At 38.0% G+C, this 14,514-nt stretch overlaps 6 protein-coding genes across 11 annotated transcripts in view; 3 read left to right on the forward strand and 3 right to left on the reverse strand.

Moving 5' to 3' along the window:
• The window catches only part of LOC104774895, a 5,232-nt gene extending 3,739 nt beyond the window's left edge, over positions 1-1,493 (forward strand). For all 5 annotated transcript variants that reach the window (XM_010499286.2, XM_010499296.2, XM_010499292.2 and 2 more), the window contains 4 exons: positions 294-540; positions 623-778; positions 863-1,080; positions 1,159-1,493. In XM_010499286.2, coding sequence (XP_010497588.1) covers positions 294-540; positions 623-778; positions 863-1,080; positions 1,159-1,189 — 652 coding nt within the window. In that variant the 3' untranslated portion in view covers positions 1,190-1,493. The remainder of the gene's footprint in view (positions 1-293; positions 541-622; positions 779-862; positions 1,081-1,158) is intronic.
• LOC104774881 lies at positions 1,486-2,026 on the reverse strand. Of its 2 annotated transcripts, none has more exons than XM_019243480.1 (2): positions 1,906-2,026; positions 1,486-1,816 (listed from the first exon to the last, which is right to left on the reverse strand). In XM_019243480.1, exons 1-2 carry the CDS (start codon positions 2,024-2,026, stop codon positions 1,566-1,568), a joined length of 372 nt encoding a protein of 123 aa, XP_019099025.1. In that variant the 3' UTR covers positions 1,486-1,565. The 2 variants fall into 2 exon arrangements, 1 of the variants encoding a protein (XP_019099025.1); XR_002037472.1 differs by having other exon boundaries at positions 1,721-1,813; positions 1,906-1,998.
• Positions 2,373-4,745, reverse strand: LOC104774940 (heat shock 70 kDa protein 5-like). The gene has a single exon (XM_010499308.2). It carries the CDS (start codon positions 4,519-4,521, stop codon positions 2,569-2,571), a length of 1,953 nt encoding a protein of 650 aa, XP_010497610.1. The 5' UTR covers positions 4,522-4,745; the 3' UTR covers positions 2,373-2,568.
• LOC104774954 (phosphatidylinositol-glycan biosynthesis class F protein) lies at positions 4,870-6,805 on the forward strand. The gene is made up of 8 exons (XM_010499313.2): positions 4,870-5,132; positions 5,239-5,304; positions 5,449-5,491; positions 5,701-5,755; positions 5,945-5,993; positions 6,063-6,130; positions 6,206-6,314; positions 6,444-6,805. The coding sequence occupies exons 1-8, from the start codon at positions 4,953-4,955 to the stop codon at positions 6,555-6,557; spliced, it is 684 nt and encodes a 227-aa protein (XP_010497615.1). The 5' UTR covers positions 4,870-4,952; the 3' UTR covers positions 6,558-6,805.
• Positions 9,019-11,778, forward strand: LOC104778734 (AP2-like ethylene-responsive transcription factor At1g16060). Its single transcript, XM_010503176.2, has 7 exons — positions 9,019-9,167; positions 9,278-9,360; positions 9,978-10,066; positions 10,270-10,343; positions 10,463-10,513; positions 10,629-10,705; positions 11,312-11,778. Exons 1-7 carry the CDS (start codon positions 9,019-9,021, stop codon positions 11,776-11,778), a joined length of 990 nt encoding a protein of 329 aa, XP_010501478.2.
• Positions 11,988-14,149, reverse strand: LOC104775026 (tubby-like protein 8). Its single transcript, XM_010499347.2, has 9 exons — positions 13,637-14,149; positions 13,436-13,550; positions 13,148-13,324; positions 12,986-13,041; positions 12,796-12,892; positions 12,612-12,701; positions 12,442-12,534; positions 12,290-12,357; positions 11,988-12,164 (listed from the first exon to the last, which is right to left on the reverse strand). The coding sequence occupies exons 1-9, from the start codon at positions 14,056-14,058 to the stop codon at positions 12,089-12,091; spliced, it is 1,194 nt and encodes a 397-aa protein (XP_010497649.1). The 5' UTR covers positions 14,059-14,149; the 3' UTR covers positions 11,988-12,088.

Here is a 14,514-nt window from a genome sequence, read left to right on the forward strand (position 1 = left end):
TCTCTTGTTCAAGTACTAGATTCATGTGCTGGGAGCTTAAGATGCCACTCTATGATCTTATTTCAAGATCTGTTGGTTTCAACAACTCTCTCAGCTGATGATACCGTCAACTTATTTACATTTGCTGTAATGAGGTTGACCTCAAAAGCTTTATCCTCTGATGCGAATTCTTGGTCATATCTACGTAAGGGGCCTGGTTCATCTGAAATCTCTAATAGATCCACTTTGGCACCCTTTGGCTCAATTGATTCCCTACCCTCAGGAAATGGTAATAACATGCATCATGTTATTAGGCCACTACAGAATGACAAGTGGACAAAAGGGAAAGATGGGTTTCTATTAACCGATATTTGGGGTGTAGAGACTGGCGGTTCCCCTGATTCTGCCATCCCTACAATCTGGCTTCAGCAAACACAAGAAAGAGTGTATCTCCTTGCTTATCAGCATAAAAGTCTCACCTTACTTCTTCTCATGCCTACAAATGCCATTGTCAATGGAGATTTAAACGTCTCAGTCGTGAAACAGCAAGTTATTGAAGATGTTAGCACATCACCCATCCATCTTTCATGGTGAATATCTTTTTTGGCATCTTCTAAAATATTACCCAATATCTCTTTTCCAGGCATCACTGAGAATTTTAAAAATTGAAGAGAATATTTCAAGAGGGTGGGGCGGTGAGAATGCTTACCATACCAAGGGTTACCGTTACTTAGTAGTTGATAATGACATGGAAGTTTCCAGAGCTTCGCCTTCAGGAAAAGTAGCAACACTTAAAAAGGTAACGTCTTTCACTTGTTAAGATTTACTAGTTGAAATTACCATTACCTTGGACTCAAAAGTGTATGGATTTTGATAAACGCAGGAGTCCCTACTTGCACTAAACAAGCTTAGAGAAGAAGTGGATTTTGAAAAAGGCCGTGCGAGAAGGCAGGATAAAGACATGGAAATATGCATCAGAGCTAAGAACAACGCGTGGGTTATCACCCGTGTGACCAGAGGCAAAGAGCTTTATATGGCTTTGGAGAAAGGCCGCAACACTCTTCTTGAAACCGCAGACGCTGTTGATAGATTCAGCAACAGGTATTGCTACTAAACTAAATACTCGGCATTGGAAACAAATTCATGATTCTGAAAAATAAGGTGCTGGGATTGAATCAGGTATTGCAGCGGAGCGTTCTTGATGGACTAAGTTTTCGTGTTCTGTCTACTGGTTTTGGGAAGAGGTTTCTTTTGAGTTTCAAGTACTAAGTGAAAAACTCAGCAGAAGAAATGAGCTCTTCTCTCTCTCAGCCATTAATTTTGTTGTGTGAATTGAATTGTGTTCTTGGTTGACCTGTAGATATGTAACGACGGTTTCCACTTTCAATCAGTGCAAACGAAACCCTTTTTGTTTTGGTGCGTAGGAAAAAATCTCTCACTTGGTTCTTTATTCTAGGTTTGGTTGTATATACCCAATCTTAGTTACTAAGTACTATACAATTATTGTTACTCCATTTCAGTTTCAATAGATTTCAAAGTTTACAATATTCAGTACATATGTTTCACTCTCAGGTTAATGAATTTGTTTAGGCACAACAGAATCTTATTGACATGCCGAAAGAAGTTAATGAAAACATTATTAAACCAGTAAATAGAACAGAGGCAGCCGAGAAGACCAACGGTGGCCGATGGTCCATGGTGGCATTACCCTTTCTTGGAGTTGCTTTTCGGCCTCCGCCTTTTCCACCTGTAACTCCATGACTTCCTTTCCCTGCGCGGCAGATGTCGATGCTCTTGTCATCTTCTTCTCCTGTTATGTCTTTGATTGTAACTTCTGCTATAAAAAGAACAAACATGAGATAATGATGCTCAACTTCTCCGGGCATATAAACATAAGAGAAACAATATATGCTTAAAACAGAGCACCATGGGCTTGTTCTTGGTTGAGTAAGCTCGTCGATGGATTGACTTTCTGGGAATCTGATGTGAAGGGGAAGCAGAGAAAGAAGAGGAAAAGGAATAACAATGCAACCGATCCTCTCCCCATTGCTTGTCTAAGCTTTACGGATTTGAGATGTGACTGTTGTGAAGCTAACAGTGTGTATATATATATATGTGTGTGGGTGGGCGTGGGGCCAAGACAGAACATGTTCTGAAGTGACAAGTTAGGGATCAAATATACTTTTCTTTATGATATTTCAAAGTTAAAAAATCAAAATTCTCAGTTCTGACTCTTCCTTTTTCAGGAGAAAGACATGTCCAACAAGCAAAGGAAATTCATCGTTATCTACACACTTCCTTATAAGAGCTCATTGACCACGTTCATAGAGTTGTGTTTATGCACAAAGACTGGACAAACTTTATATGGATATGTCAATGTAATACTAGGCAACTTTCTTGAGAAATAGAAGACAACTTTCTTTTATTACTCAACATACTGAAACGTGTAAAGCACACAAATATATTACTTTCATTGCTCACCCTAGCAGGACACCTATGAACACTCTTAAAACTCTCACACAATACAAAGAGGCGCATAACCACTCTGTCTTTCCTTGCACTCTGCAATCTGTGAACATTGCACACGCTCTAATCCACCTCTTCGATCTTTGGACCTCCAGCACCGCTGGAACCACCGGAGCCATCATTTGTTGGCATACCCCCTGTTGGACCTCCAGCACCAGCACCACCCTGATACATCTTTGAGATGATTGGGTTGCAAATACCCTCCAACTCTTTCAACTTATATTCGAACTCATCAACTTCCGCCAGCTGGTTACCTTCAATCCATTCGATTGTCTCATCGATTGCCTTCTCGATCTTCTGCTTATCCTCTTGATCTAGCTTCTGGGCGAGTTTCTCATCCTTAATAGTGTTTCTCATGTTGTAAGCATAGTTCTCCAGCGAGTTCTTGGCCTCGACTTTTTTCTTCACTTGCTCATCCTCAGCCTTATACTTCTCAGCGTCTTGCACCATCTTCTCAATCTCTTCTTTACTCAACCTTCCTTTATCGTTTGTGATCGTGATCTGGTTCTTTACACCAGCGGTCTTGTCCTCCGCCGAGACATTTAAGATCCCATTCGCATCAATGTCAAAGCAAACATTGATTTGAGGAACTCCACGTGGGGCAGGAGGAATGCCCTTGAGCTCAAACGTTCCAAGCAGGTTGTTGTCTTTGGTCCTCGCACGTTCTCCTTCATAGACTTGGATCAGAACGCCAGGCTGATTGTCCGCATAAGTGGAGAACACCTGCTCCCTCTTACAAGGAACCGTCGTGTTCCTCGGAATTAGCACAGTCATCACACCACCTGCTGTCTCAAGTCCAAGGCTTAGCGGAGCAACATCAAGAAGCAAAAGATCTTGAACCTTGTCACTCCCTTCACCAGTCAGAATCGCAGCCTGAACGGCAGCTCCATACGCAACGGCTTCATCAGGGTTAATGCTCTTGCATAGCTCCTTCCCATTAAAGAAATCTTGCAAAAGCTGTTGAATTTTCGGAATCCTCGTAGAACCTCCGACCAGAACCACCTCGTGGACACGTGCCTTGTCAAGCTTGGCGTCTTTAAGAACTTTCTCAACAGGATCCATACATTTCCTGAACAAATCCATGTTCATCTCCTCAAACCTGGCACGTGAGATGGTCGCGTAGAAGTCAATACCCTCGTGCAAGGAATCAATCTCAATAGTCGTCTGAGCTGTGGAAGAAAGCGTTCTCTTTGCTCTCTCACAAGCCGTCCTCAACCTCCTGAGAGCCCTCGCATTCCCACCAATATCCTTCTTGTGTTTCCTCCTGAACTCGGCAACGAAATGGTTCACAAGTCTGTTGTCAAAGTCTTCACCACCAAGATGAGTATCTCCAGCAGTAGCTTTCACTTCAAAGACACCTTCTTCAATCGTCAACAGCGAGACATCAAACGTTCCACCACCAAGATCGAAAATCAAAACATTCCTCTCACCAGTCTTCGTACCCTTCTTGTCCAGACCGTAAGCTATAGCTGCAGCAGTCGGCTCGTTAATAATCCGCAGAACATTGAGCCCAGAAATAGCTCCGGCGTCCTTCGTAGCCTGTCTCTGCGAATCATTAAAGTACGCCGGAACAGTCACAACGGCGTTTTTGACAGAGTGACCAAGGAAAGACTCAGCGACTTCCCTCATCTTCACCAACACCATAGAAGATATCTCCTCAGGAGAGAACTGCTTCTCTTCGTTCTTGTACGAGACAACAATCATCGGTTTATCTCCAGGACCGGAAACAACCTTGAAGGGCCAGTGTACCATATCACTCTGAACAGAAGGGTCAGAGAATCTCCTCCCGATGAGACGTTTCGCATCGAAGACAGTGTTCTGAGGGTTCAACGCCACTTGATTCTTCGCCGCGTCTCCGATCATCCGCTCGGTGTCAGTGAAGGCGACGTACGACGGCGTAGTACGGTTTCCCTGATCGTTAGGTATGATCTCCACACGGTCGTTCATCCAAACTCCGACACAGCTGTATGTAGTGCCGAGATCGATGCCAATAGCCTTTTCTGATTTAGTCGCCATTGTTACTAAATATAAGCTTCAGTAAAATTGGAGATTTCGCTGAATTAGTAGAAAACTAGGGATTTCGATTTCTTTGTTTTGTCGTTGTTTGTTTATTTGCTTGATGAGGTAATCTGAATCGATGGAAGCAGATATATATACGAATCCGAAAAGAGAAACGAGACATTTCGAGAGATAAGCTCTCAGGGACTGTGGAAACATGGAGAACTCGCGCTTAACTACCAGATACTTCTGGATTTCGCCGGCACATATTTATTTTATCTCCGGCCACCGCTTTAAAATTTAGTGGGTCTAATAAAAGCCCATAAAGTATAAACTTTAGGCCCATATATAATAAAAGGCCCTGAGGGTATTTCAGTAATTTAGCCTCGTCTTCTTCTTCACTTGTTCGTTCTGATTTCGTCGAGGACAAGACAGAAGAAGGGGAAGCTATGAAAGAAGGGAAGAAGAAGAAGCCAGAGACCTCCATTGGCGAGTCGATATCAGCTTTGGGGGCTGTTTTTGTTTATTTGATTACTGGGTTATTTTTAGCCGTCGGATTCTGGGTGGTCCGTGACAAGTACTCCGTCGATCTCATATCTGATCCATCTCTCACTCTGCGTCTCCTATGGGTACTAAGACTATCTTTTACACAACCTGGCTATTGAATGTTTTAGTGTATGTGTGTGTGTGTGTGTTTAAGCTAATTTAGCCTTGTTTTTGATGTTAATTTTTCAGATGATTGAGTTCCCGATCGTGGTAATCATCTTCAGCTTGTTCAGAAGTAACCCAAAGAAATGCTCGGTGAGTGTAGCTGTGATTTAAAGAAGCTGACTTTCTCATTTAGCTCGGTTGCTTCTTCCTTGCTTCGTTTTTGATTTCAAAAAGAGTAGATTTGGATTCCTGTGTGTTTGACTCTCTGAATGATTTCCTCATATTGCTTTCCAGTACTTTAGAGCTGTTGGGCGAAGCATAGTTGGACTAATTTCCGGTTAGTAATTTTGGTTTTTTCAGCTTATTATATGATAGCTCGCTACTTTCTTTATTTGCTGAATGAGTTTCACTTGAAAATTCAAAAGTGTTAATCTTGACCTGAAGATGTGAATGAGTATTAGCTTCTTATTATGCTTTCGTCTTGCTAATTCTCAATATCCATTTGATTGTGACTTCTTTAAACTTGTGTGTTTCGTTGTTTGATAGGGGCTATCATAAATGCTTTGGGAGCAGTTTCTTTGGGTGCACCTATTGGGCTGCAGTATGTTTCATCAATATCTTGTTTCTCTTAATCTTTTGATTTCTTTCTTTTTTTTGGAAATGTTGTTTGTAAATTCAGCTGTCCAGATTACAAATGAGACTCCTTGGTGGTGATTGTGATCACACTTCGACTTAACGGTCACCTGAGTTTCAACTGCTGGCATGAGTAATTACCTTTCATCTTATGCAGATCTCTACCAAAAACAATTCACTGGTCCTTTCTAATCTCTGTTTTCACGGTTAGTTGCCTGCTTTAGTTTCTATACCTGCTTTGGAACAGTCCTTTTGATGGTCTTTGATTTTCACAGGTTGTACCAGCGACTGCTGTTTTTGGTGCATCATGGACAAATTGGCATCGTGTCTTCGCCTCACTAAAGTAAGTTGTTGATATTACCTTGTATGGTAATTCACACAATATCTATTCTTAATCCATCTTTCTGTTTTCTTTTAGACCAACCGGGAATATAGAATATATGATCTTGACTCCAGCATATGGAGCAATTATTGGAGGATGGTTTGGAGCTTGGCCTATGCCACTTGACTGGGAAAGGCCATGGCAGGTAATATCTGTTTACCTCAATATACAGTCAAGACCTTGGTTCTTAGTCATGATCACGGCTATTGCAAGAATGAAGTGGTGGTGATTATATACATAAAACTAATAATCATTGTATCATTGTTCTTAACAGGAGTGGCCGATTTGTGTGTGTTATGGAGCTATAGGAGGCTACGTTGTTGGACAAATTGTCTCCTTGAGCTTGATGATTTTTCTCAGGAAACACAAGAATTTGAAGCTAGCCTAGAATTGGTCAATCGCTCTGGATCAGCAGAATGAGTTTCTTTTTGTTTTTTTGACTTGATTGCTAGATTGAGAGATAACAATAGGGCAAGGTTTTTTTGTTAGCTTGAACACAATTTCTTATTTTCCACATAGAATCAAGTGTTCATAATTTGCAAACAGCTAACGTCAACCAACGATCACAGACTTGAGAGACACTCTTTTCATTCAAACATACTTTGGTAAAATGCAAATGAGAAGCCTATGTATCCACATATTCGTTTCTTTTTGCCCTCATATTCGTTTTGTAGTTGCCGACAACCGTTAAAATTTAGAAATCTAACAAAAATAAAAAAAGGACTGAGAAAGTTCTCCTATTTTGTGCTTGTTGAAACCTACATTTTCAAGTTGCGAAAAACAAATTTGTATATTCTATGCAATACTATATAGTACACGATGCCAAGCACAGTGTTGACTGTACTTGACATCTACCATGAACAGACTCTGTCGGATGACGTGGCGTGTGGTTATTGGCTGACAGGGGCTCAGTTATGTCACGGCCTTTTCACATAAAATGGTTAAATGCTGCCAAGTGCAAACTCTGAAACATGGACCAACGCCGTAAAAAGATGGCTTACCCGAAAAGGTGACCATTGCTTGCATTTAGTCATATATCACACGCGTCACACAAATTTGGTTTCAAGTTTGTAAAAATTCAATAGCTCTAAAAAGTTCGACTATCTACTATGAGTTGCATGGTACTATCGTTTGATTACATGTGTTTATTTGATAGAAACGAAATGCATCACATAAATGTAAAAAAGTGTCATGTTTTGAAGTTCATTGGTTGAATATGTAAGATCAATGTAGATTTGATAGTAGGTCGAGTAGGGGACGATCTTAAATATGTGGAAAAATTCCAAAATAAGGTTCTACTTATGATTTGATCGTAATTTTGATACGAAAACTACACTTATCTATTCGTAAAACATAATTTGTATACATATATACTACTTCAACTAGTATGGTGTATTAATTCAGAATCTCATCAGGTTGTAAACATATCTTTGTCAAGCGTATCTCTTAAGTTGCTAATTCATTATATTTCTTAACACGCAAAATATCATGTGGCCCGTTTTAGATTGGACCCTTGTAGACAATTTTTACCATGATTGTTGACATTTGCTCCCATCTAATTAAGGGGCAGGTATATAAACATACACATTAAATAACAACTTGTTTATCAATAAAAATAAATTATAAGAAACACTGTCTTATTATATAAGAGACGCCTACCAAAAAAAAAGAGACGCACTCGTAAAAATCACCTTTATTATACACGTAACAAAAAAAGATCATATTCTACGCTATAAATTTCACATCATGATTTATCATAAAAATGTTAATAGTTTCGTAATGGTGTTCAACTATTCATATTCTATGTTGTTGAAAAGCATATACTTTTTTTTTTTCACTAAAAGGATTTTCATCGATGGAATGGGTTTGAGTTATACATTGCCAAAAAGAATAAAATCTTTTCGGAGACTGAGCCAGCAGGTACAAAGAAAAAACCCCAGGAACTTAAGTGAAACTTAAGTGCAAACAAGGAAATTTTACAAACTAAACACCAGATTTTAAAACAAAACCAACCAAAGTGCAAAGATACTAATAATTTAACTCTAGAAACCAAGTCAGTCCAGAGGGAAATTTAACATATACATATACTCTAGATACTAATATTGTATATGTTGTTGAAAAACATATACATATACTAAATTTTATTAAAATATATGAGAGTTAAAATGTTTGGAGGTTTAATTTATTGCCTAATTTCTTGCAAGGAAAACGCACGTCTTTGCATATTTTGCATATGCATAACAGTGTAATATTTTGCATATTTTACAATCTAATTCATATATTTCGAAGGACAGATCAAATTTTATGGAACAAAAAGTGTAAAATAATATAAGGTTGTTATAGTAGTATATTGTATTATTTATCTTTCACGGCCCGACCAAAAAGTAGATCAACCAAGAAGTAGAGAAATTATGGAGCTCTGAATTTGCTTGCCCACTTTCTCCAATATTTTTGGCTAAGCGGATCCAAACCTCCACATGTCAATTCCTCATTTGTTCTTAATTCAAACATTGATTCAAACTTATATTAAAAAAGATGAAAATTTGCTAATCACTTTAATTCAGGTTCAAATGGTTTGATTGCGATTAGGAATTTTAATTAATGAGAAATCTAATTACACAAAGTACAAAGAGGGCCGCAACTACGGAAATCTTTTAAAGCTTAAAAATTTTTTAAAAAAAAAAACGAAAATATTTTAATATAAACACTCAACCATTTCTCTTTATAGTCATTAGTCAGTCTCCTTATTAACCAAAAAAAAACACACCGATTCATCATCATCAGTTTCTCTCATCTTTCTTGTTTTCTCTTCTTTTTTTATGTACATCGCCGTCGAAGTTTCTCCGGTAATGGAAGAGATCACACGGAGGAGCAAGAAGACTTCAGTTGAGAGCGATGAGTCAGCAGGGCCAGTAGTCATTAAAGCTAAACGCAAACGCCGATCGCAACCACGAGAAGCTCCTCCGCAACGCAGCTCCGTCCATAGAGGCGTCACCAGGTTTGTTTTTTTTCATGAGAACAAATTAAAACACGCTCAAAACGTCGTCACAGTTTTTTTTGCCTTTCATTTAAGGCTTTAACCATAAATATTTTCCCGAGTATATATAGGCATCGATGGACTGGAAGGTACGAAGCACATTTGTGGGATAAGAATAGTTGGAACGAGACTCAGACCAAAAAAGGAAGACAAGGTCAGTCGTCTGTACATCATAATATACATACATATTTATGAGTTATTATTAAAGATAGATTTATTCGTTACGATCTTTTAATTTGACTCCGATTACTCCGGGGAATGAGTTCGTCGTCACTGTTCTTGATTTGAAAATTTAATTTGCATATCTTTTTTTGTTGTTAATATGTTTTTTTTTTCTCTGACGATGCTGACCGGAATATTGGCTGACTCCATCACGTGCAGTATATTTAGGTGAGTTTGTTTTGGTCATTTTTCATATGGCGTTTTCTAATTGCACTCTCAAATTGGTAGACACTTTATTAGTGAGTGAGGCTAATTACCACTCTTATTATAAATTAAATTATTAAGAACCTTATTTTATCAGTTCTTTTTAAAGCCAACTTGGTGGTTCAAACAAAAAAAGGTATATGCGTGAAAAAACAAACAAATGATCTGATTACTAAAAAAAGTACTATTCGATTTGGCTTTTTTGTAAAGTGCTTACATTATAAAAAAAACTGACGTATACAGTATATGTAAAAAAATATGTACGTAAATATAATATTGTTAACACGTAAATGAAAAGAAAGAAAATTTTGTAACCTAAAGTTTTTATTAATATGGTTTGCACAGGTGCATATGACGAAGAAGATGCAGCAGCACGTGCCTACGACTTAGCAGCATTGAAATATTGGGGACGAGACACCGTCTTGAACTTCCCTGTAAATTTTCTCGGATCCCAAATTAATACATACACTTATAGATTAAATTAGATTGTAATATAGCTACTTACTTTTCATATGATCTTTTGTTTGCTTCACAATCTTTCTTACCTAAAGCAAAGAAATAAGAAGAGTGTTTACATCTAGTTAAACTTTTGTTTAATCCTCTTTTTTTTGTGTGTGTGTGTGTGTGTGATTTATAGTTGTGTAATTATGAAGAAGACATCAAAGAAATGGAAAGCCAGTCAAAGGAAGAGTACATTGGATCTTTGAGAAGGTAAATAATTAAATCAGTTCTTGTTTTTGAATGATTGGTGATCAACTAATTGTCTTTATTTTTTTGGTTAACAACTAAGAGTTGATTAATAAATTATTGTTGGATTAATTTTTTTACAGGAAAAGTAGTGGGTTTTCACGTGGTGTGTCAAAATATAGAGGCGTTGCAAAGTAAGCTAGAATGCTCCAAAATAAACATATATATTAAATAAGGATTATTAGAGAGAATTAACAATATTCTCAATATACTAATTCACAATGTTAATTGGCTATTATGGATTTGCAGGCATCACCATAATGGGAGATGGGAAGCTCGAATTGGAAGAGTGTTTGGCAACAAATATCTATATCTTGGAACCTACGGTAACCTATTTCCTTTAAACACAAACACATAGCTAAATTAGTAAAAGAATTCAAGACAAATATCATCATTTACAAACACTACTAAATTCGATGGTAGTAGTTGTATATATAACAAAAGAAAAATAAATAAAGAACTCTAGAAATGCTATGTGGGATTCTGTCTTCATAATAATAACAAAACTTTTTCACTTAGAAGTCTTTAATAGGAGTTGATATGCACGTAATCAGATCTTGTGTTGGTTGGGAAATAGATCACCAAACCCAACCACTTAGTCAAGCCTTCAATTTATTTATTATTTTAGTTTTATATTTTTTTCTTATATTTATTTACATAAAATATTTATTGGTTTAAATTATAAGTTGCTCATCCAATTTTACTGGCCAATTTAATTCTATTTATTATGTGTTTCCATATTGTCCTATATCAACGGGGGAAAAAGTACATTTAAAATAAATAAAAATTATACTGTATAATGTGATAATTGAATATGTAATTACATAATAGTTTGGGGGTAAAACGTAATTATTAATAAATCCATAAAATTATCTTTAACTACTCAATGTTTTTGTTTGTGACAATTTGCACCCCTTGATGTATTGGCGTAGCTACACAAGAAGAAGCGGCCATAGCGTATGATATAGCAGCAATCGAGTACCGTGGACTTAACGCCGTTACTAACTTCGATATCAGCCGTTATCTGAAACTCCCGGCGCCAGAGAACCTTACTGACGCCGCGAATCATCCCCTGGAGGAGATCCCGCCGTCTGATCTGAGCCCGTTTATAAACCCAAACCACGAGTCGGAGTTAGCACAGAGCCAATCTTCGTCGGGCGAAAAAGATGATCGGAAAACAAAGATCTTAAAGTCGTCACCTTTGAATGCAGAAGAGGTGATAGGACCATCGACGCCTCCGGAGATTGTTCCGCCTCGTCGGAGTTTCCCGAAAGATATACAGACGTATTTTGGGTGTCAAAACTCCGGCAAGTTAACGACGGAGGAAGATGACGTGATATTCGGTGGTTTAGATTCGTTCCTTACGCCTGATTTCTACAGTGAGTTAGATGGTTGCTAAAAAAAAGTGTTCCTTTGATAAGATTCTAAGAAAGAAAGGATTTGATAAGTTTTGTTTTTTTAGTTTTTTTGGAATCTCGGTTGTGAAAAATCAACATTGACACATCGATTATTCATTCTTGTGACAATTTTATATAATAAAGTTTGAATCTTTTTTTAACAGTTTCTTTGTGGGTGAATCTGATTTGAGAGGCACTGAGCTAGTTTTGTGAAACTCAGATTGAAATATTGATTATATGTAGTAAAAGATAGGAATACAGTTGATGATGATAACATTGGAGGGATGTTCAGAGATTGAACTCGTCTAATGATTAAACAGTACAACAAAGCTTGGAATCAATGGAAGCCAAGCAAATGCAAAGTGCTTGGTAGCCAGAAAATGGATACCTGCAAAACAGATAAAGCAAAGGTTGTTGTTATATGATGATGCACTATATCTTTGATCTCTTGAAGCCTTAATTTTAAGCTTAAAAGTATTGTTTGTTTATCTCATTCGGGTTCTGAGCAAGTACCTGAAATCGATTACATATTTTGCTTTGTCCACTCTTCCCATTTGAATTATTGTTTGCCTGGGATTTTCCTAGAAGCCAAATTACTCATGGTTTTAGGATTCTTGTGAGATTAGTTTTGAATAAACAGCTTTAAAGAAGTTATGGAAATGCACCGTGAGTGTGAGCTGAAAGTTCTTCACCGAGCTTTGTATTCTCAGTCCTGTTCTTCCTCTGTCTCTGTAGTCTAACTCATGCTGTTTGGTGATCTAAACAGAGGAAAAGACTATCAATTTTAAGCTTCTGGAAATGGAAGATAGTACCAATGAAGGCCTGTGAGACTTACTTTGTTGTAATGTGGTATCTTTGAGCATAGCTTCTGAACTTTTTCCTTATTCTCAAGCCAATCAAGTGGTAGTTTACATACCTGTTGGACCTATAAAAACAGATACAAACGTTTGTGTATTAACAGTCTTGGTTTTGGGAATGCAAGATTGATGGAGAGAAGTTTCAAGACTAGGCATTTTTACCGGCTTATTGTTGTTCTTCTGCACTGGCTGCTGCTTTGGTAAGATGGCTCTCATTCTTCTGTAGCTCCCTGTCCAAGTAGCTATGGTGGGTGTAAATCTGCAGAAACAAGCATTGGCATTAGCATTAGCAGACCAAAAATAAAGGGAGAGTGATTGTCAAAAGACACAATACATAATTCCCAAAGCTCACATTACAACCGAAAGAAGCGGCTTCACCAATTTACCTACAGGACTCACTCGAACTCCCTGCCATGGTATCAAAAGACCAGAAACATTTAGCTTGGATTCCAAACCTTTGAGCAGAATCATAGAGAATATACCAGAGTTGAGTGATTATAGGATGAGCAAGGACCTTATCCCATATGTAGTACTTGGAACCCATGAGATTAGCCGTCATAGAACCGACATAACTTTCATCCGAACTGCACAACAATCCCTTAGCATTCTGTGCCACCCTAAATACAGTTTTCCCGTTACGCCTCCTATGGTAAGCCATTGCCAGCTTCCGGTCTTTTCGCCCGCGACCTTCCTGAAATATTCCATCCAACACTTGTAAGTTATCAGAAAGGTTCAACATCACTGCTTCTCAGTTCTCAAACAACATCATATTAGCTCAGATGTCTGTATAATGTATACTTACATGTGTATAAAGTGAATATACAGATCCGTCGCGTAAGCCTTCTGGTGATTGTTCTTTTACAATCAGACAAGTACATCTACCCACATCCAAAGGTAGTGTCTTGCACAACAACGCCCTGTTCAAGAAATTGTATATATAGCTCCAGACATGTTTAGGACAAAAACAAACATAAGAATTGTGGTAACTGGGGGTGTTTTTTACCTATTGGGCAAAGTAGACCAAGAGGAAGCAGGTGCTGCTTCAGAATCCGAAAACTCCCACACTTTCAACGAACTAGAATGCTCAGAATCAACACTAGTCCAAGTTTTCATTCCAACACTACCCTTATCGACGTCACTGTTCATCTGCATACACGCTTGCAGCGATGTCTGCTTCAGAGCCGTTCGACCACCCGTTGAGAAAGACTTGAAATTTGTAACTTCCGCGGGAAACCCAGAATTGCCCTTCATCGATTGAGACTTCAAAGCTCGATCTTGTTTCCGAGTTTCCACAGACGTCGAGCTTTTCTCCGGCGAGACATTCTCTTTATCCTCTCCTTTCTTAACGGAGACAGAACCTGAGAAAGTGTCCACGTTTTCCTTATTTTCGCCTAACAAATCATTCTCTTTCCCTGAACCAGCCATGTTTTCTTCTTTCCCTTCCTGGGAGGTAAGTTTATATCTTTATAGTTTTTTTGAAGATATGAATCTAGAAATAGGTGTTTGACAATGTTGGGTAAGGTTTGACCTGAAAGTAACGTTTTATAAAAGTCCCACAATGTTTTCATTTGAATTTGAATAAGTCATTGGGGATTGTGCGAGCACAAATGACAAAACCAAAGACACAGATGGACTTTTCTTTTCTTTGTCTTAACACAAAGATTTTTAGATGTCTGTGTTTGTGTTTTGCCTTTTCTCTATTTCACAAGGACCCAACGGTCACTAAATAAATAGTAGTAGTGGGATTTTTGATTAGTTTTGTCGTTTACCTTTGTCGGGAAAGTGAAGGTTGATGATTGGATTGAGAACTGTGTTTCAACTTTCAAACAGTTAACAGTATCAACAACTTGCTGTTTTGCTTTTTTATATTCAACGTCGTGC

Source organism: Camelina sativa, chromosome 3, assembly GCF_000633955.1.
Source record: "Camelina sativa cultivar DH55 chromosome 3, Cs, whole genome shotgun sequence".
NCBI lineage: Eukaryota > Viridiplantae > Streptophyta > Magnoliopsida > Brassicales > Brassicaceae > Camelina > Camelina sativa.

Coding starts and splice junctions, on each gene's coding strand:
- LOC104774881 (XM_019243480.1), bottom strand. CDS start 2,026: ATGGGGAGAGGATCGGTTGCATTGTTATTCCTTTTCCTCTTCTTTCTC. Junction 1,817..1,905: donor CAACCAAGAACAAGCCCATG/GTGCTCTGTTTT, acceptor TTCTTTTTATAG/CAGAAGTTACAATCAAAGAC.
- LOC104774940 (XM_010499308.2), bottom strand. CDS start 4,521: ATGGCGACTAAATCAGAAAAGGCTATTGGCATCGATCTCGGCACTACA.
- LOC104774954 (XM_010499313.2), top strand. CDS start 4,953: ATGAAAGAAGGGAAGAAGAAGAAGCCAGAGACCTCCATTGGCGAGTCG. Junction 5,305..5,448: donor GTAACCCAAAGAAATGCTCG/GTGAGTGTAGCT, acceptor ATTGCTTTCCAG/TACTTTAGAGCTGTTGGGCG. Junction 6,131..6,205: donor CGTGTCTTCGCCTCACTAAA/GTAAGTTGTTGA, acceptor GTTTTCTTTTAG/ACCAACCGGGAATATAGAAT.
- LOC104778734 (XM_010503176.2), top strand. CDS start 9,019: ATGGAAGAGATCACACGGAGGAGCAAGAAGACTTCAGTTGAGAGCGAT. Junction 10,344..10,462: donor TACATTGGATCTTTGAGAAG/GTAAATAATTAA, acceptor ATTTTTTTACAG/GAAAAGTAGTGGGTTTTCAC. Junction 10,706..11,311: donor TCTATATCTTGGAACCTACG/GTAACCTATTTC, acceptor GTATTGGCGTAG/CTACACAAGAAGAAGCGGCC.
- LOC104775026 (XM_010499347.2), bottom strand. CDS start 14,058: ATGGCTGGTTCAGGGAAAGAGAATGATTTGTTAGGCGAAAATAAGGAA. Junction 13,325..13,435: donor TATATTCACTTTATACACAT/GTAAGTATACAT, acceptor GGAATATTTCAG/GAAGGTCGCGGGCGAAAAGA. Junction 12,358..12,441: donor ACTTTCAGCTCACACTCACG/GTGCATTTCCAT, acceptor TTTGGCTTCTAG/GAAAATCCCAGGCAAACAAT.